The sequence below is a fragment of the Lycorma delicatula genome, chromosome 2 (assembly GCF_047948215.1).
Source record: "Lycorma delicatula isolate Av1 chromosome 2, ASM4794821v1, whole genome shotgun sequence".
Lineage (NCBI taxonomy): Eukaryota > Metazoa > Arthropoda > Insecta > Hemiptera > Fulgoridae > Lycorma > Lycorma delicatula.
Window position 1 is genome coordinate 34,727,709 of NC_134456.1, and position 20,911 is coordinate 34,748,619.

The window sequence follows — 20,911 nt, forward strand, 5'->3', positions numbered from 1 at the left end:
TATTTTATTGAATGAATATATCAATGCTTTTGCGGAAAATTTTCTTTTATCAGTAAAATAAACAAGAGTTACTATTACTAAGCTAAGTATTTTTTAAACTAGAATAAATACTTATTGATAAAATTAAAAATCTAATTCAGCATTAAAAGAATATAAAAACCGCTTGTATTTATATAACTTGAATACATAGTTATCAGCAGTTGTGTATATGTCTTGCATTAACAGTCGTTGTAGTTAGTTGTGTTGTTTCGGCTCGTGGTGGCGGTGGAGGTGGCCTCTTTTTATGTGGCAGTGGAACACCAGGTCGATAAACATTTTCATACAGACTTTGGCCTTGACCGCCTCCATAATGTTCAGCAACCCAATTGCTAACATTTGTTTCGCGATAATCAGGCGGATCACGAAATCCCAATACTTCATGTGGAGTAGTGGATAAGTCTTGTTTACATTTTTGTGCAACCTGAAAATAAAATAAATACTGTAAGTTAATTTATTTTTCAGTATGATTCATTAAATAATATAAACAATTTTTCATTTAATCAACCAGAGATTTAGAATTTTTGATATCATGGTGTATCTTTTCTACGGAGCTTAAATTATAATCATACAAGATGAAACAATTTTTCATGTTAAGATAATATACACAATTTAAAACTACACATTAATAACTGGATGTAGGAAATTTGTCCAGTAAATTCATGATTTAATTAGTCGTCAATAAATGTTACTAACAGATGGATACTGTGCTGCAATTAAATGGAAAAATCTGGAAGTAGTCTAGCAAAAACTAGTATGTAATAATTTAATTATACACTAGACAATCTCTAAATCAATAAGTTATATTTAGGAAGATTTTTATGCATTTATAAATAATTCATTTTCCGTGTGCAATGAATTAATGGAAGGTTTTGTCTAAACCTGGGAAAATGGTCAAATTTTAAATAGTAAAACAGTACTTGGGAATTAGGTTTTAAGCTATACTCTACTGTATGTTGTAAGGGCAATAGAATGTTTCAAAGATGGCTCAAATTCAAATGAACATTCTCATTTAGATAAATTATCAATATCGTAACTGATGAAACTGTCACAAAAGTAGCTGAAATCACTCATGCTATTCATTGTTTAAGCTTCGTGAGATGGTTGAAGAATTAAAAATTTCAAAATTTTTCATGAGATTTTTATGAGAAATTTAGGCTTGCACCCAAATTCATGCCTTGGCCTTTAACAGTCACAGAAAACTGAATTTGACCTGACATGAATGAATTTTTTCAGCAAGCTATTGAATCCAAGTAATGATGCAAACTTAAAAAAAAAATTGCTATCAGATAAGGAATTGGTTTACAACTATGATGAAAGCAATGCACAAAGACTACAATGAGTCCCAAAAACTGTAAATGCCAAGACAAGTTCAGTTTTTGAGATTATCATAAAAAGCATTTCCCGTTTCAATTCTCACTGATGCTCAGGGCTGAAAATGGTCAATTTTTATAGTCAGCTTACTTACATCATCAAGCTTATTTATGCCCCAAACTGAACGTTTTGAAAAAATGGAAGAAACACTTGCCATAGCATATAAAAACTGGAAGAGCTATGAAAACAACAAGATCAGAAATTTCTATGGTAAAAGAAAGTTCAGGGATTTATATCAATCAAAGCGATGTTTGGCCGATACAATAATAATATAATAATTTATTTTAGATTTTTCACGTCAAAATGGGTTCTACTTTAATTATACACAATGAATGACAATGCAGATTCAGTCATATCTTGTTGAACATGGTTTTGGAGAGTGTGAATTTTAAATTTTATACAGACGCAACTGATATCAAATTTTTTTAATTCACACAAAACTTCACAGGATATATAATTTTTATTTACTGTAAAAATCAGTTAAAATCTAATTTATAATAATTACAAAGCTATAGAAGTTATTCTCTAAATGAATTATATTATAAAATATATTCTACCAATATAGCATTACCAACATAGTTTAGATCAGCAGCAAAAACTAAAATAATACTGTTATGCCGCTTTTTAGAACACATAGTACATAGAAATGATGACATAGTAACAGCACAGTTGAAATGGTATAGAATTTACCTTTTTTAATCTAAATTTTTATTTAATAATACTATGCTTTTTAATCATATTGCACTTTTAACTAAACATAAATTTGGTTAAATTACAAAGTTAAAATTTTAATCTAAAGAGAAATCTCCTGAAATATAAAAGGATGTTGTAATAAGAATAAAATGCCACATCAAAAGTCATGTTTCATGAAGTATTCCAGAAATTATTCAATAAAGCAACGGTGAGAGTGATTTCAGATGTTTTCTTTTTTATAACTTTAAAAGGCAAAATTTTCTACGATTATTAGTCTGCCTCTAAATTCCAGCAGCAAGCACATATCCATCTGAAGGACAACTGCACTGTATTATTCAGTGACATATGGGAACTTATTTATTACATGTTAGTAAAATGAGTATTTTATCTAAAAGCAGTAAAAAATTCAGCTAATTTAAAAAAAATTTGTTTCCCTTCACCTTTATGAGTATAAACAAAAAATTGTTAATGACTTAATAAGCAAAAAAAAAAAAAACTGATCGAGGAAACGTGCATTGCTAAAAACCACAAGTTAATTATAGTCTATTTTGAAAACAAAAATAGTTTTCAAAGAAGTTATTTTAAATAGCAATCAATCCTGAATTGATAATATGCATAATTATTGAATAGAATTTTTCTCACAACTCACCATATTGGGCCAGGAAAAACTACATCCATGGTTGTCCAAAATTTTGCCATCCAGTTAAATTGAAACACGGATCTATTCTACTGGGTTTTTCAGAATAGTTCTTTATGTACAATATTTACAAGTTAAAAATTTTAAATGTTTATGTATTATTTACAATTTGCTGCAAAAAGCAAGCTGATAACAGAAAAAGCGGTTTTCATTCATTATAAAAAAACAACGTATGTTATTAAAAAAATATAACTGTACAACCCTCTTAAAACAATATCTAAAAAAAAAATAAAAACAAATTTAAAATTACCCGAATAGGATAACAAATAGTCATTATGTAAAATAACCTATGAAAAAATCAAAAATGAAAATTGCAAGTAGGCAAAATATATTAAGGGAGAAAGCACAGATTAATATAAAAATATTGTACACATGGATGGGACACACTGGATATATGCATGGGTTTTATGAACTATTTGACAAGTTTCAAATTTTATAGAAATAACATAAAACAATAAGTGACACGTGGCAGTGTTTAAAAACAGAAGTAAACTCATTACAGTGGCATACTAGAGTAAAGGATTTGAAATAAACATAGGATGTGAAAATATTACACAAAAAGGGTTAGCATGAGTTATTAACACAAACAGTTAAATATGGTTTTATTCTTATTTTACAACCCCAATTTTCTGGGCTATAATCTCGTGTTATTCCAGGTGCTGTAGAACCATCTGACTGTAAGGGAAGAGCTCTCTAACTGGATAAATGCAAAACTGCAATTAAGTTAACTCAATTAAATCATAGGATTCTACTTAATAATTATTTATCGATTATTTAACAATAATAACACAATATTACAAATTAATGTTTTAAGTAAAGAGAAAAAACCCATCATAAATGGTCATTTTAGGGCAAGTCGTCATCTATTTTCTGTGTATATATATATATATATACATATATATATATATATATTGAACAGTATCTGTTCAATACTGAAGTCATTCTTTTTCTACAAATTCTTGTTTACACTAACAATAAATAATTTTGTATGTATATTAAATTGTGATAAAAGAATTATGTACAGAGAAGTTAACAACAGTAATATTAATTTTAATGACATTCATAATGGTATATACAAAATTAAATCTGAATTTGAAAATTTATTAGCTTAATCAACAAATAAAATAATGATAATACTATGCTTACTTGCCACTTTCTTCTCATAACTCTTTGAAGATCTTGAAGAAAAGCTGTGCTAGGAGGAGTTAGCCGTGGAGGAGGTGGAGGTGGTGGTGGAAGATCTTCATCATCTGGAACATTGAGATCTGCCTCGAGTAGTTCAGGTGGAGGCGGTGGCAAAGATTCAAAGCTCGTTTTAAATTCCACCCTTTCGATCGGCCTGGTGCTTGAACCGATTGCAATTTCTTTTAATTGGCGTGTTGTTGCAGTCAAAGGAAGTTTAGGAGGTTTACGTTTAATTGTACCTGAAGGGAAATCGCACTCAAAACCGACATCACAGCCACTGGAACCAGATTCTGATGTCGTATCGAGCGTGGTGACAACACTTCGGCGAGATAGGGTTCTATCCTCAAGACAGTCTTGACCTTCAGCTAATAATTGGCACTCTTCAACCAAAGAACGATAGTTAACGAGAAGCTGCCGACCATACTGGAAAAGTATTAAAAAAACAAAAAAAGTTAATCGTGGAATAATACATAGAAATTTATTATGTTTTAAGAATACGCTTCATAAAATCTTTACTTATATATTTCTTCTGTCTCTGTGTATGTGACTAAACTCCTCCTAAACGGCTGGAACGATTTTGATGAAATTTTGTGTGGGTGATTAATTTGATTCGAGAATGGTTTAGATTCACAATTTGATCCAATAGAAAATGTTTTTTTAATTAATTTATTTATTTATGTGTTGTTGTTGATCTTGGGATAGTTAAGGTTCACAATTGGATCTGGTAGCCAGCACTATGATCGTGTTTTAGAATTTTTTAAAATAATTTTTGGCATATCAGTCAGACCCAGAAGTTGGTGCTGCGATCGGATTCTAGGAAATTTTTTTATTTTGTTGCTTTTTCACATATCAGTTACTTGCGTTGTAGCTTGGTGTTGGTAATTACATTAAAATTCTTATAACTAGAATTGCGCACTTATTGAGAATATTATATTATGTTATTATTTATTGAAATAACGTTTTTAAGTATAATTAAAAAATATACATTGTACAAATTTGTTAGGTGCAGTACTGAAGTGAGTATTTTACATGACTTTTCATGAATTTTAATGATGTATACACGTGCATTCAATAACAATCAACTTAACCTACAAATTTAAATTGTCAGTTCTCATTTGATTCTATGTAACTTATGAAGTATTGAACGGCTCTTTAAAAATAAAAGTGTAAGTTTGTAAAATAAATTATAACATTTATCAAATTAAAATATAAGTTACTTATAATAATTATAGTTTACAGTATATTTTAAAAATTGAAGTTATAATTTTTATAGCTGATTAATTTTATAAAAAATTTTCTAAGATTGTTTTTAATTTACAATTATCTAAAATTTAGTAAAATAGATGTTAAAATAAAGAATGAGAAAAATGATAAAAATTAATACTACGTTGCTTTTTTTATAGTGCTTTAATTTTTTTATTAATTAAGCTATCACATGGTTATGAAACTTAAAATTATTAAATAAAAAAAAAATGTAGGAGGTACGTTTTTAAAATGATCTTAAGTGAAAATTAGCAATAATGTGGATGAAAATTTATTAATTAACACTAATTATTAATTTTATGATATTTCGATTTTTTAATTCAATTTTCATCAGACATCTCAATATTTAGTGAAAATAAATATTAACCATGCTACACATAATTACTCAATAAACCCATTACAATAATACAACAGTCACAAACTGATAATAGTCATATTAATGAAATTTCGTCTACATTCCTACTAATTTTAACTTAAATGTTGTGTATTTATTACAGAACAATGCCACATCTTCGTGGACGAGCAGGAAATATCGGTCGATATACATGGCATGCATAAATAGTCCATAACTGTCGGTTAAATAGAACGGCAGAAGATCAATTGAGGGACAATGTAAATTTAAGAGACTAGGTTGCAAACACATGTGCAAATGAAAGTCGAGTGCATCACAATGAACATCTTCGAGTTAATGCATTGAGACAAAGAGAGAGGCATGAGAGCAACGAGTCACTGACGCACACAGAGCACATGATCGACAGCATGTGCAAGAATGTAGCACATTGACACATGCATCACTTCTCTGCCTTGCATTCAAATATGAGCCGGAAATGGACTATTCATCACATGCACTAATTGTCATTGGCAATATGGACAAAGAATGCCAACACTGTCATGCATTTAAATACAAAGGTGAATCGGCCGGTCTTTGCTGCGCATCAGCAAGTTTCACTTCCACCATTGAAAACACTATTGGCTGGAGCCACATCTCAATCAAAATTGTTTTTGTGTAAAATTTGTAAATTCAATTCTTGCTTCCAAATTACACCATTTGGAGCAACAAAAATCGCTCAGAATGAGGATGGTTGTAATTTTGAATCAATATTTAAGATTCAGGGCCAAGTGTATCATCAAATTGGTTCTTTGTTCTCAATGCCTGATGCCGATCCAACATTTTTGCAAATCTTCTTCATGGGCAATGAGGAGCAACAAATTTTAACACACGCTGCCAATACAACCACATCAAGCAGATGGAGGAGCAAGAAAAAGTGGCAACTTTGGAAACGTTTTTACAAAATCATAACCGGTTGTTCCAGTTGCTCAACACTGTTTCCAACAGATTGCAAAACGACAACTATGTGATTATCATTAAAGCAGACAATGTACCATATGGAGAGCACACAGGCAGATACAATGTACCAACTGTTAATGAAGTTGCAGTTGTTATGGTTAGCGACCCATCTGAATGTTGAGATATACAGATACAACGCAGAGATAACACGGTGCAGATGATTCTAGACAATCACCATTCTTACGATGCTTTGCAATATCCATTGATATTTTGGGAAGGAGAATATGGATATTATTTAAACATTAAACAAAGAAATACAGTGACAGGTACAACATATACATTATTTTATTTTTATTTTTTTTCGTATAATTAATTTCGTATTGTCATATCTATATTTTTATTTTGGAGGTGCAGAAATTAACAGGAAGGTTAGCGTTATGAACTTCTACGCATATCGGTTGATGATTTGTGCCAATGAAGATAACAACATTCTCAGATGCCGCCAGCTAGTTCAATACACTGTTGATATGTATGCGAAAATTGAAAGTGAGCGATTACGGTACATCAAGTTTACTCATCCGAAGCTTCGTTCTTAGGAATACATTCATTTGCATGATGCTATTGTCAGTAACGTAGATGAAAAAACTAGTATCAACAACATCGGTACTGTATATATTCTTCCATCATCATATATTGGTAGTCCGCATCATATGCAAGAATATATTCAAGACACCATAACTTTCATGCGTACATAAGGCCGAACAGATCTGTTCATTAATATTAAAAATATATTTAAAGATTTATTTTTTGTACATTAAAAAAATATACCTGTCATAAAAATGATTTGGGTTCTTTACTTTCTTGTTTATTATTTAAGACAGTTTTAAGTTTGTACTCAACATATTTAATTTTATAGTATACAGATACACTCACATGCAATTGATAGGTTGAGATGTGATAACTGTATGCATGGTGGTGTCAGGTATTTTAAAAATAATTTTTTTTTTACATATTTTTTCATCAAACTGGTCTAAAAAATTTATAGTTTATTTGAAAAATTTTTTAATTTTTGGATTTACAACGTTTGAACAGGAAACGTCTGTCAGGTCTGCTAGTATTTTTATAAATATTTAAAGAATTTATTCATTAGGCTGTGATCCTAGAAATTTTAATTTAGACAGTATATGGCATAGGTAATAATAATTTTATGTAAACACTCATCTGATTAATAATATAATCAGTTGCTAAAAAGTGAATAATAAACAGAAAATTAATATGTTCCTTCCAAAATTGCTGACATAGTGCAACTCAAGAACTGCCTAGACTATGATGATGAAGTTCAGCCTTTGGACTGAGAATTTTTCAGATATATTAATTGTCCATCAGAAAAGAGAGGAATTTTATTTAAAAAGTAGTAAAATTTCTTGACATTTATTTTATACTGGCAGTTTACTATTTTTCTCTTCTTTTTTTGAGGATTAATTCATCATTAACTTGAAGTTTTTACATGGTAATATGAAATGAAAGTTTTGTAGCACATGAAAAATACCATTTCTCACCAGGATTCAAACCTAGGACTCTGGATGAAAGGCCGAGACGCTACCACTTCACCAAGGAGTTGTGTGCGAAGTTGAGTTGAGTTGATGTGAAATTCTTATTTTTTAGAGAAGTTTATTCTATTAAGGTACATTGATATTTTGTTTAAATAAATTCATGAACAGAATCTTGTATATTGAGCATATTACATAAAAGACCCAGAACCAGATTCTTCAATAATTGATTATAATAATAATAATAGTGAAGATTCTAATAGCCTGATCTTCATTGTAATTATCTTTAACAAAAATTATGTCATTTCAAATCATGAAAATAAGTTTTAATTGTAGAAACCACTCTACGAGGGTGGGTGTGTGTAAAAATGTTAATATAATTATAACAGAAAATTCTCATTCATATGAGAATTTTTTGGGTATATATAGATAATTTAGTTGAATCTTAATTGCAATACATAAACAATTTTTTTATGCGAGTCAAAAGCTTAATTTTTTTTTTAAAATCAAAATTCTTTCATTTATCATCCATTCTTTAAGACAATATTAATGCAAGAAACTTTTTATTGAATAGTTTATTTTATTCATCTTATTCTGAATAATTTTATCTGCAAAAGCCTACATTTTATTGTGAATAAAAGCATTTTAAATGAATTTAAAAAAATTACTGACCAATTGAATTGCTGAATCAATGTTGACACGTAGATTGCTATGAGCTACGATAAAAACAAAGTTTTAAAATGCAGTACAGGTCAAGCCGCTTACATATTATTAGCTTATCTCATTTTGTATATTCAAAAATATTTTTCAAAGAATAAGAGCTATTACTATTATAATAAGAATAGCTAAGAGCTGTTATTATAAGAATAAGAGACTATTTTACATGACTGGATAAATAATAAGTTTTTTAACTGTGTAAAGGCAGAAAAAAAAACAGTGCTCCTGTTGTACTTTAAAACCAAACTACAGACAAAATCAAATAAGACTTACAGCAATAAATACAAATTATTTTTACAACATTAAAAAAAAGTTACAAAAATTTTATGTAGTAAATTTTTATTTACTGTAAATTTACCTTGGCAATTCTCATTCCTATAACCCATTTATGAAGTGTTTGTGCATCATCAGCACATAGGAACTTAATGTACTTTGTTGATTTAGGTTGCTGTAAACATGGATGTTTAATCGCAAAACAATGTTCTGTAGGTGACTTGTACTTCTTTTTCCATCCTACACCATAATATACCTGGAAAAACAGAAAAAAATTAAAATTAAATCACTAAATTCTTTTAGCAACTTATTTTGAATATATCACCAATTTATGATCACATTTGTAAAACAATCCAAATAAGCAAAACCTCAAAGTAAATCAACAGAACATAAAATGATATACTGCAAATATCATTTACGAAACCTACAATTTATCTTATTACTAACTACTTCAAAGCCAGAACGAAACAGATGGAGGAGAACAAACTTCAAAGATACTTGGAGAAGGGGACTTAAGTCAGGATACAAGAAAAAGAGTTAATAGATTTACATAAAACTATGTTATAAAGAAACTCATAATGGTTTTCAAAATTGCTAAGCCAATTCAATTAGATCTAGATGAATAAAACAACTGAGATAATATTTAATAAAGTTTGCTCATACCTGATTAACATCGAGTGTAGCAAGACAAATCAAATCTTTTGATAAAGACTTTGTTTTATCCTTTGGCCAATAATAAACACCTGATGCTCGCAGTACACAATGATGTCTCTTCCAACCTTTGCGAGAGTCTGTTTTTATGTAAAGAGGTCCTTCTACGTTCGGCACACAGGGTCCAGCAAAGAATTCCTTCAAAATAATTATTTAGTTTGATAAAAGAACTACTTAGTTATCACCTTAAGACAAAACATAGAATAAAGAGCACAGATGCTGCTAAACTAGGCATTTAACACATAACAATTTTTTATCAAACTATACTACAAAACAATAACGGACTAATTCAGCTTAAGTGAAACAAAAAAATATAAATGATAGTTAACTAATCCTTGCCTTTAATCAAATGTCTGGTTCAATGGATTTCATTTCTTTCTACTAAGCCAGCGATTTTGTCTCAAATTCTTTTTTAAAGTGATGTCAACAGTTATGGCCATTTTTGACACTTAATGCCAACAATATAAAGTATAACTGCATCTTCTCTAGATAACAATAATAATCTATGGAAACATATTTACTAAATAAGTCTTAGCTGTTGATATTTTAACATGTTTTAATCCTTACTTTGTTCACATCCTTTAATCAATCTATGAATAAAAACATTTTGAAGTGTATCTACCCTTAGCTTTTAGTAGATTAAAATAAAATTAACTTTTGAGTTGCCAAGCCTTCAGAACTGTAGACAAGATGTTTTCTTCTCACTTCCTACATCCACATTACTATGGTTGCATGTATTTCTTATTCTACATTGCACATGCTTTACTGTTAGTGTTGCATATGTAGTTTACTGTTACTGTTGCTTATGCTACTCAGACGGAGGTCTAGAATTTATTACAGCGCATTTCTTCAATACATTTTTTGATTTTAATAAAAAATGCTGATATTTTTTATCAGATACAATTTTTTTTTATCTTCATTGTTTTTTAAAATGATTTCAGTTAGATTTGTTTGGTAATTTAATGTAATTTGGATCTTCAGTTATGTATTATAATTTGAGTTGGGTTTTCTGGAGCGAGTGAAAAATAGTTAGTTATATATTATACATAACTGTACATGTTTATAAAAATTCACTTCTGGGACAGAAGAACAAGTATGTGACAATCACAATAATCGAATCATAAACTTGAACAATAATTTTTTGCACTGGTCACAAGAAATTATTTTCATGAAAATGAATTACAAATATGTTATATTAACTAGACAATACATAAAAATTATTCAGCACAGGTGAATACTAATGCAAAATAATGCCGCAGTAGTTAATAAATGTTCCACAACAGCAGAAACTACTTACATGCTATTGTAAACTATTAATGACAAAGTTCTGTATAAAACATTTTAGAATTCAAATTACATTTTACTAATCCACGGTCTATAATTAATGAACTGCAAAAATATACATAAAAAAATTATAATACCAATGTAAATATGGAAATTTTTTTAATTCACAAAAGTCTAGGTGAATAGACACAGCATGTATTAAATATGGTACACAGTTGGTATAATAATTTTAATTCATAATTTGTACTTGTATATACTGCTCATTTGTATTTAAGAAATCAATGATATTGTAACAAGACTAATATAACGGATCTGAGTAACGTTTCTGCCAATTATGAACAAAATATATGAGTATTAATATAATAATGGGTGAAAATATAATAGTGGAAGGAATCCAGAAAGGGGCTAAAAGGAACTCTTTTAGTAAAGTTAACAGGTTCGTTTATCAATCGTCCTTTGTAATACTGTTCGCCGATACATCTAAACAGATGTTGTTCCACAAGTAGAGTTAGCGTACCTAGAGTAGGAATGCATGGGAAAAGGAGAAGTCTCAGTTGATCGTTTTCACGCTCAGCTGAGGTCTGGTCCTGCAGGTAAGAAAATAGGGGTATAAATACTCCACGGAAGATGAGTTGAAATCAGTTCTCCGAGAGAGTTCTAAGCAAGGGGTTATTATGTGAGTTTGAAGCAAGAGTATTCTGTGAGGATGTCACTGAATGAGCGAATTTCCAGTGCGTACAAGTTCGACTAAGGTGATATAAGAAGTAATTCCAGTACACGAAAGCAAGAAGTGGTTCGGTGAGTTACTGTTAAGACTGTAAGTGAAAGAGATAATGCACTAAATTTCATTCATAAATTGTTAGGGTAGTTTTAATTGCGAACAGCAAAGGTATTTGTAGTATAAGAATTTTGTACTTGTTTTATCTATTGTACTATTGTTAATACAAGACTAGTGGTTAAAAGTGTAAAGATTAGTGATCAGGCTATGTCTTTTGTCAATGGGACTGAATTTCATTGTTTATCTACCTGTGAATAAATCCTGACGATTACTTAAAATTTTGTTTTGTATATAATCACTGTTTATTATTATTATGTTGTGGTTGTATTACTATTTTTATTATTTGTTATTACTGTAGATTATTATTATAATATTTGCCTTGCGTTACTTATGTTTTTAAACTAATAAATTGTTGCAATTATATAAACAATTTCAATTGCCAATCTCTCAATTTCCTGATCCAGCCACAAACACATAACAATATAAAAAAACACATAACAGTAAAACAATACATAAAAATCAAATAAAAACAATAAATATTTTATAAGTTGTATTCTAGCAAATTAAGACATTTAATACACTTAATTTTAGTTACTTTTTTAATCAAAATTGTTTAAAATGTAATCAACACAACTGAGATAATGTAATTACCTAATTTGCGTACTTGTCTCCATTACTTAAAAACATTTTAAGTATGTTGTAAATTTTAGCAAATTCATAAATATCAGAGATTTGATAAGTATAACTTAATATAATAATATGTTGAACTAATAATTTTAAATACTTACTTCAATCATATTATTTCTTGTGTAATCATCGATTTCAGATGATGCATCTCTAGACCCCCCTATAAATAATTCTGGTTTATCAAAGAGAATTGTTCTTTCAGGTCTTTCAATAAATAATAACCTATTTTTTGAGTCCCTAGTCCATAGCATAAGATTATCCACTAATTGTTCATGATCTTCATAAATTCTTTCTGTAAAATTTAAGAAAAAATATTAGTACATCAGAAACAAAAAAAATTCTATAACATTCCAACATATGAGGAAAAACTAACACTCATCCTGGACATACAATGAGGAATTTCTGCAAAATACTATCCACAAAGCAATTTCAGCATCAATAGTCAAATTTTTTAGTTTTTAACGGTAGTTCTTCTACAGAAAATAAATTAGAAACTATTTTTAAAAAAATAAAAAGAAGAGGCTAATTTCACACTTCAGTAAAATTCAGCTAATCTGGTCATGAGGCAGTTTATGCATCTAATAACCTAAAGTACAGGAAAGTGCCTTTAGAAAGGGAACAACGAATAAAGGCCAGAGATGGAAAAAACAGTTATGTTTATATTTGGGAAAGATATTACAAACAATCTGATATAAAATAAAAACAATCTAGACATTAAAAAAACATAAAACTTAACAAAGAAGTTTGGTAGAGGTAAAAATAATCATTTATATAATTACTAGTAAACAAAATTTGATTTAATTTGTGAACCAATATTTATTATTTCCCAACTATTATTATCATACTCCATTTTGTTTATTTTATTATGCTTAATACCAAATTTATCGATAAGGACCAGTGAAACAGCATGTTCAAGCTACTTGAATCTCATTATAAGTAAATATAGATGCAATAGTATATTTAAAAAAATGTTAAAACTAATAATATAGATAACATTCTATATGACATTTTACAGTTATTACAATTGGATTTATATAATGTGAACTACTAAGCAGGCATGAGATGATTATTTATAAGGAGAACAAGACATATAAAATAGTAAAAATCAATTTTGTAATTATAACGGGATGGAATTAGTCAAGAGTATACAAGTGATTTGATTGGAACTCATTATAGTGTAAAACTTCACCATAATTTTATGGATAACTGATTTCCATAAAATTACATATATGTATATATAAATTGTTATATCTATTTAACTGCAAATATAATTTTATAATAAATATTTAATTTTAATGGATAACAAGATTAGGTCAAGTAAGTGTATAAATAACAAATAGAATGTTATTCACTTAGGTACTTACACATAACTAAACTGGGTTAACAAAATAAGTTAATTTGTTACAAAGTTATACAAGTATGTCTCATGAACACAAATGAACATTAATTATTCTATTAAACTGTAAGTCATTAAAGAAAGAAAAGAATGCTCTAAAATAAACTATTAACATTCAAGAATCAATTATTATTATTTTTAATGAACAAGTATTACATATGCAGATCACATGTAATTTTATTTACTGTCATATGATTTATTTCATAACATAGATTTTGCTGCTACAATAAATATCATTATACTAAAAAAACTGAATAAAAAAAAATTGTATCTTACCCATATGTAACTCGGGCAAATGCTCAAGCAGTGCCCATCTTGGTTCCATTGTTCTATGATTTTTATCAGCTAATAATCTTGTTACATAACCGCACGACATAGTTTCATCTACGAGCAAGGACTTTGCACTACCATCTGCACTAAATGCTTTAATAAATAATTTCTTAACTGAAGCTTCTTTCATCTTCTGTAAAGCCAGTCTGATTTTCTCTGCTTTTCCATTAACACCACCATTTTCTCCCTTTGAAAATAAACAAAAAATAAAGTACATTACACAAAACAACTACGTAATAGATAAATAATAATTAATCTCAAAAATAATATTTTTTCTCAAGGTGCAATAAAAAACGTTTTCTACAAAATTTATACACAGTAAGGTCTCTCTCAACTAAGATTAGGTTAAAGATTTTTTTAAGCTGCTGCCAGTGTTATGATGGATAACAAAGAATAATACCAAATAGGTAATGTCAGGTGCAAATAGGTTCATTTAACTCAATAAAAGCTATTTAAAAATTCTAAACTGTACTATACATTATTGCCCCAATAAATACAAATCAAATAAGATCTCATTAAAGTTTTTCTATTGCTAGTGAGTGATTGTATCTAATTTTTTTTAATCATTAAATGATGATTAATTGTTTAAAAGTAGTGGTGCATAGCGACTAGTTATATAATATTTTACAAAAGTATTTGGGTTTTTCTACCTTAAATCACATAAACGTTGGGAAACAGTTATAAATTTTTTATTAAAAAAATGGTCAATGAATCATTCTTAAATGAGCTATACAGATGGTGACTATCACCATCTGTAAGATGGTACATAAGACCAGTACTATACTGGTCTTATTGTACAAAAAGATGATGATAAAGTAAAAACTTTATATGCCAATTGCTCTAAACAGGTGTAATAATACGTATGTTAAATCTGTATCATTCAAAGGCAGTATCAAAACAAAGTGTCTGACTAAAAAAAAAAAAAAAATAAATGTTAACAGTAAATATTGAAAATGATTAAAAACATAAAACATTTAATTTATATAAACTCAATTTTCATTGTGCATTTAAATACATGATTACATAACACCCTTTTACTGTACTAATAAAAAATGAGGTTGCTTTTATACTACGTTCACATTTTAAGTTTCTAAGTCTAGTTCTCAATTATTTGAATGTCTGGTTAAGCCAACTATAAATAAAATTTGAACAATTATATAACAATTTAGAATAAAAAATAACATGTTTACATAAAATATATACATATAGCATATATAAAATCCATAACTTGTAAAATATTATAAATGTAATTATTAAATAAAGATTTACCTGAGAGGGGACATCTGTTCTTCCACTAGATGCAGAACTTTCACTAGATAAGAGTGATACACTGTCTGAGAATGCAGAATCATTATCAGGGCTGTCAGTACGAATAACTGCTGGACTCTCTGATGGTTGTCTACGGTGTTGAACAACTGTTGTGGTCTCAACATCTGTTAAAATAAAATTTATAATAATTAACAATTTTAAATGAATACAATTGATTACATAATATTTAAAAAAAAAAACATGTTATTAGGATCCGTTTTTAAACCATTTAATAAAAAATAACTTCAGACTTTAAATTAAAGCTCCAGTAAATTCACTACATAAAATATGGCTGCTCTGCGGAGAGCAACTGACCACAGAGTCCTGAACTAGCCTGGGACTACCAGTTTTTGAGGAACAGAAATTCAGGTCTGATCTGATGGTAGAATATGACAGAGACTACCTTCAACAATTCAGGTTAAGACAAGAATCGATTTGGGCGAAGCAAAGCAGTGGGCATCAAACTCATAGTTTAATATCACCAAACTTTCTACCTTCACAGAGCTACTGTATCCTTGAATCCAAACCTCAATTGGCTCATAAATAGATGTTTTAAGGATTTACAGAACCATCTCTCCTTCTGGGATCTTGCTTTCATCGTAACTCATATGCTGGTTTTAAAAAAAGTACATCTGTTTCTGTGGAAGCATGGGATTGACCACAATGGAATAGGTTAAATCTTTTAAGAGGCAACATCAGCGTCAGCTTCACTTCGTTGCATCTCCCACAAATTTTTCTTCTGTCCCTATTTTTCATTCTTCTGGGCCATCTTGTGCTGTTATGTCCTATGTGTCTTCAGTTTATGATTCTTTTATACTACAGATAATTTCTTCTATTTTTAAGGGGAATTTTTCTTAAGCAATTGTTGACCAGTATCTACAATGACATCTTATGTTCTAATAAGATGAATTTAGTTTTTCATACATCAGAGCTTAACCAGAATGATTTTCAGTTATTAGGAAATATGGCAGAGAAAGGGCATGGTGGAGAGTTCTGCATCAGTTTCTAATCTTATTAACATCAACAAGGCCCAAATAGATTGAAAGAACATAATTTATAAAAATGGCATACACTTAATATATATAGAAAAATCTTTTAAGTCTATTATTAACATGTTTTAGTCAGAACTTGTAGAGAGAAATACAGACTTACATAAAACTTCAACATTAAATGTTATATAACATAACAATAAATAAAAATATATCTATAATAAAATAATTTATCATGAAAAAACTGCGCTTCAAATACTGTAATTTACAGAAATTACAATTTCTAAAAGAAATTAGAAATTTTATAATGTTACAAAACGAATTACAGAGGAGCAATATGTATTCTTTACGTGTTTTACATTTCTCACTGATGATGACAAATTTTCTATTTAATTAGCACCAATATGACTAGTTTAAATAAAATGTACAGTTAGACTTATTTTCTGATACAATAAAAGTTTCCTCAAAAAAAAAAATGTAATTAATAGAACATAAGTTTAATAATATTACTGTAAGATAATACAATTTCTTACTGGTTTTTGTAGCAGTTTCACCAGCAATTGCTTCATCGTATTGTGATTCTAAAGCACACAATTCACCAAGTATTGCATCAAGGTCAACATCTTGAGTTTCTGTTAACATGAAATAAATATTTAAAATAAGATTAGAAAGATAAGATTTAAAAAAAAATATGAGTAACAGGATTTATAAAAAGATTAATTATGAAATACTACACATATATTAAGTTCAAGGATAGTAATAGAATGAATAAATAAGTAAAAATAAATTAAATTATGCTTATTATAAAATCTGACAACTGCCATTATTAGAAACTTCTTTTCCTACATTTTAATTACTGTATATCTGACATAAAATGGAAAACTTATGTATTTACTTCTTAAATACTAAATTCCTTCTTACATCAATGTATTTCATAAATTTCTGTATTCAAAGAAACACTAAAGTTTCAAGAAAATGAACAGATAATGCTACTAACTCTAGCTTTACTTACATAACAAATTTCCATAAAACATGATCAGGGTTTCCTGCTAATAGAAGCAATATATTTATGATATCCTGTGTATACATATTCAGCATATTTTAGGTGTTAATAAAAAAGTAGCGTGCATGTTTAATTGTAGAATAGGGCATTACAAACGGTTTTGTTTACAACATTTATTAACTTCAAACAAGTTCTACATAATTTCCTTTTGTGGCATGTAGAATATTTAGATGATATTCACCTTTCACACCACACATTACAAAGAATATCTGGAGTTATTCCATTAATTACACATTCGATTCTTTTTAATTCACTGATGTTTGTAACCTTCATTGCATACACCTGTCTCTGACAAACGCCGAAGAAAGAAATCAAGTGGTGTAATGTCAGCGGATTGGTCCATCACGGCCAATCCAATGTAGAGGAAATTATTCATGTAGGTAGTCCCTAACACCTAAACCTCAGTGTGGTGATGTGCCATCTTGCTGAAAGTAAACGTTGGGTTGCTGATGTTCAATTTGTAGTACTGCATACTCTTGTAACATGTTTAGATAACCAGCACTAGATGCTAGTTATCCATTGGTTCGACAAAGAAGATTGACCTGATTATTTTATAAGCAGTCAAGACACACCAAATGTTAATTTTCATTGAATTATCACATTGTGTTTGTTGAACAGAATGAGGAATCTTTCTACCCACCCCAAATTTGACATTATGATAGTTTACGTGACCAGAAACATGGAAGATAGCTCGCCAGAGAAGATTACTTACTTTTTCAAAAACACATTATCTTCATTCACTTTATCACGAATGTACAGAAAAATCATAACAGCATGGTTTATTGTAATCTTCAATTGGATGCATAGACTGAATTTTATGTGCAAGAAGTTTTAAGCGCTTGTTGACCTTCACAACTGTTGACTGTGGTATCCCCAGTTCTAAACTTGCACAAGTCTATTTAACCAGACTTCACCCTCGATCTGCAACTTCCTCGGAGACGGAAGTTCTACCAGCATCTTTTTTGTGTACTACACATCCTATATCCTTAAACTGCTGATAACAGGATTTAACAGAGTTTTTATTAGGAGGAACATGACCATACTTTAAATGAAAACGTTTACAAACAATAATAATAGATCCGCTTTCATGAAACCATAGTATGCATATCAGGGTAGCCCTTGCTCAACTGACGATCCCCCCCCTGTTGTTACATTTCGCCGGTGTGTTCATTGAAGGACAAGTACCTACACTAATGTTTGAAAAAATCAACACACACTACATTGCTTTGTTCAATTTTTATTAATCCCTAAAATGCGCTGAATAATTTATGTTCACCCTACATAATGCACAGTTCCTCAACAGACTGGAACATGGCTTTTGTTGTTTTATACTATCTCTTCCAGTCTTTGTTATGTCAGTTCTCCATGTAAAGATCCTGAGCAACAAGAGACACTAATCAGAATTGCTTTCTCTGGCCGTAGTGAGTTCACCATATTGCTAGTTAAAGTGAATGGAGTGAAGGGTCACTCGTACAACTATGAAGATGTATCTCCTAAATTTTGGTATAGTTGGGATGCTGATGTACAACAGTATGTTTGAGTTAGGAAGGAGGCCAACAGGAGGGCACCTCATTCCTCATTTATTTAATCTCTCAATAACTATCTTGTTTATCCAATTGTTGTTATCTTGGAGATGGCTATACCATTTTCAGGATTGACTTATACCTCATGTCAGATCTCCTACAATCATTTTGGATGTGGCACCTTACATACATATAGATTAGAAGACAAGACCACAGATTAATAAGGATTTTAAAGTAAATTAATATTCCACACTATTTTCAAAATACCATTAAATACTAAATATATAGAATAACAGAAACATAATATAATCATGACTTAAATTGGTAGCTTCTAATCTCTTTTCGCTTACTTTTTCTTGGTAACACATTTTCATAAATTGTATCCTATTAAAAAATATTTATGAACATTATATTTTATTCATTTAGATCTATACATTGCAACTAAAAATAAATCAATAATTAGATTAAAAGGCAATATTATAGAGTAATCAATATTATGTAATAAACTACATTTATTTTTACATTCATAACTCCAAAAACACAATACAAATTTATTTATTTATTATTAAATATAAAAGTTATTATACGCTGATTTCAGAAATTACTTTACATCACTGCTTTATTATATTATTGTACCTTTTACCTTTATCTGACAATAGGTAATTTACGCATAAACCCCTGAATGTCCTGGTGGTATAAATCCCCCAGCAGTTTATATCAGTATATACTTAAGATTGGGTTGTAGTCTGGTATTAAAATCAACTTATTTTCTCTCTTAAATCATTAAAACAATTTGTAAAGTTTTCTTTTCATGTGTATAATAGAATATGAATGGGTTGAAGAGGCAAAGAATTAATATAGTTTTCATACAAAAAAAATACAGGCATAACAAGTTAATAGAATATCTTATAAACAAAAAGAGACAATGTAGATACAATCCTTAAAGTACTTCTACATTTCATTCTCTAAAAGAATAATACAACTAATTATAAAGTATAAAGTAATTTTCAGACAGAATTATAAATACATCAAGCAAAGTATGTGGGTAATTACCAAATGTAACAAAACACAACTGAATTCAGGGCTGGATGGTTTACTGCTTCATTACAATAAGAATATTTTAAGAAACCAAGAATGAATCTGAAATATGATTGATAAGTCAAAGTTTCTAAGGTTCAAATCCTAGTGAAAGTTAGCTGCTTTTTTATGGATTTGAATGCTAGACAGTGAATACTGGTGTACTTTGGTGAGTGGGGTTCAATTAACTACATATTGAGATAGTCGGTCTGAGTTTATATAAGACTATACTTAAGTTGTATGTCACATATCCTCATCTCGTTGGGTCATGAGGGGGAGAGGAGATTGTGTTGGGTCATGCTGAGGAGGAGCGGAGAGGAGTTCACTAGTTGAAGAGATGCAACATATACACTAGGAATAAATAAATATATATATAATGTAGGTACAACAGAGTTTGATTAGGGCATATAATAACTAATAGTCACAACAGCTAATGCTACACTGAGATATCAGAGAAGTTGTTTTTTTTTTTTAACAAATTATATATTTACTTGTATCTCATTTATAAGTTATTGACTGAAGGCTGGTTTGATTCTCAACAATGCTACCACAAGCTGTTATACTAAGTCTAGTTGAGGCATACTAAACTAAACATAACAAGATAGTAATAACTTTCCTTCACAAATATATACACTAATATTTAAAATGACTTAAAATTATTTAAATAAATAAAGTGAATGAGCGAGTTG

General features: G+C 29.2%; 1 protein-coding gene across 5 annotated transcripts in view; it reads right to left on the reverse strand.

The window, feature by feature from the left end:
- Positions 1 to 20,911, reverse strand: part of LOC142320633 (ras-associated and pleckstrin homology domains-containing protein 1-like) — a 323,711-nt gene that overhangs the window by 36,123 nt on the left and 266,677 nt on the right. For 4 of the 5 annotated variants that reach the window (XM_075358652.1, XM_075358653.1, XM_075358651.1 and 1 more), the window contains 8 exons: positions 17,093 to 17,191; positions 15,532 to 15,695; positions 14,209 to 14,449; positions 12,638 to 12,828; positions 9,740 to 9,925; positions 9,162 to 9,332; positions 3,947 to 4,408; positions 194 to 460 (listed from right to left, as the gene is read on the reverse strand). In XM_075358652.1, the coding sequence (XP_075214767.1) occupies positions 194 to 460; positions 3,947 to 4,408; positions 9,162 to 9,332; positions 9,740 to 9,925; positions 12,638 to 12,828; positions 14,209 to 14,449; positions 15,532 to 15,695; positions 17,093 to 17,191 (1,781 nt within the window). Of the gene's footprint in view, positions 1 to 193; positions 461 to 3,946; positions 4,409 to 9,161; positions 9,333 to 9,739; positions 9,926 to 12,637; positions 12,829 to 14,208; positions 14,450 to 15,531; positions 15,696 to 17,092; positions 17,192 to 20,911 lie in introns of those variants that run through there. The other variant, XR_012755460.1, reaches the window with a different exon arrangement.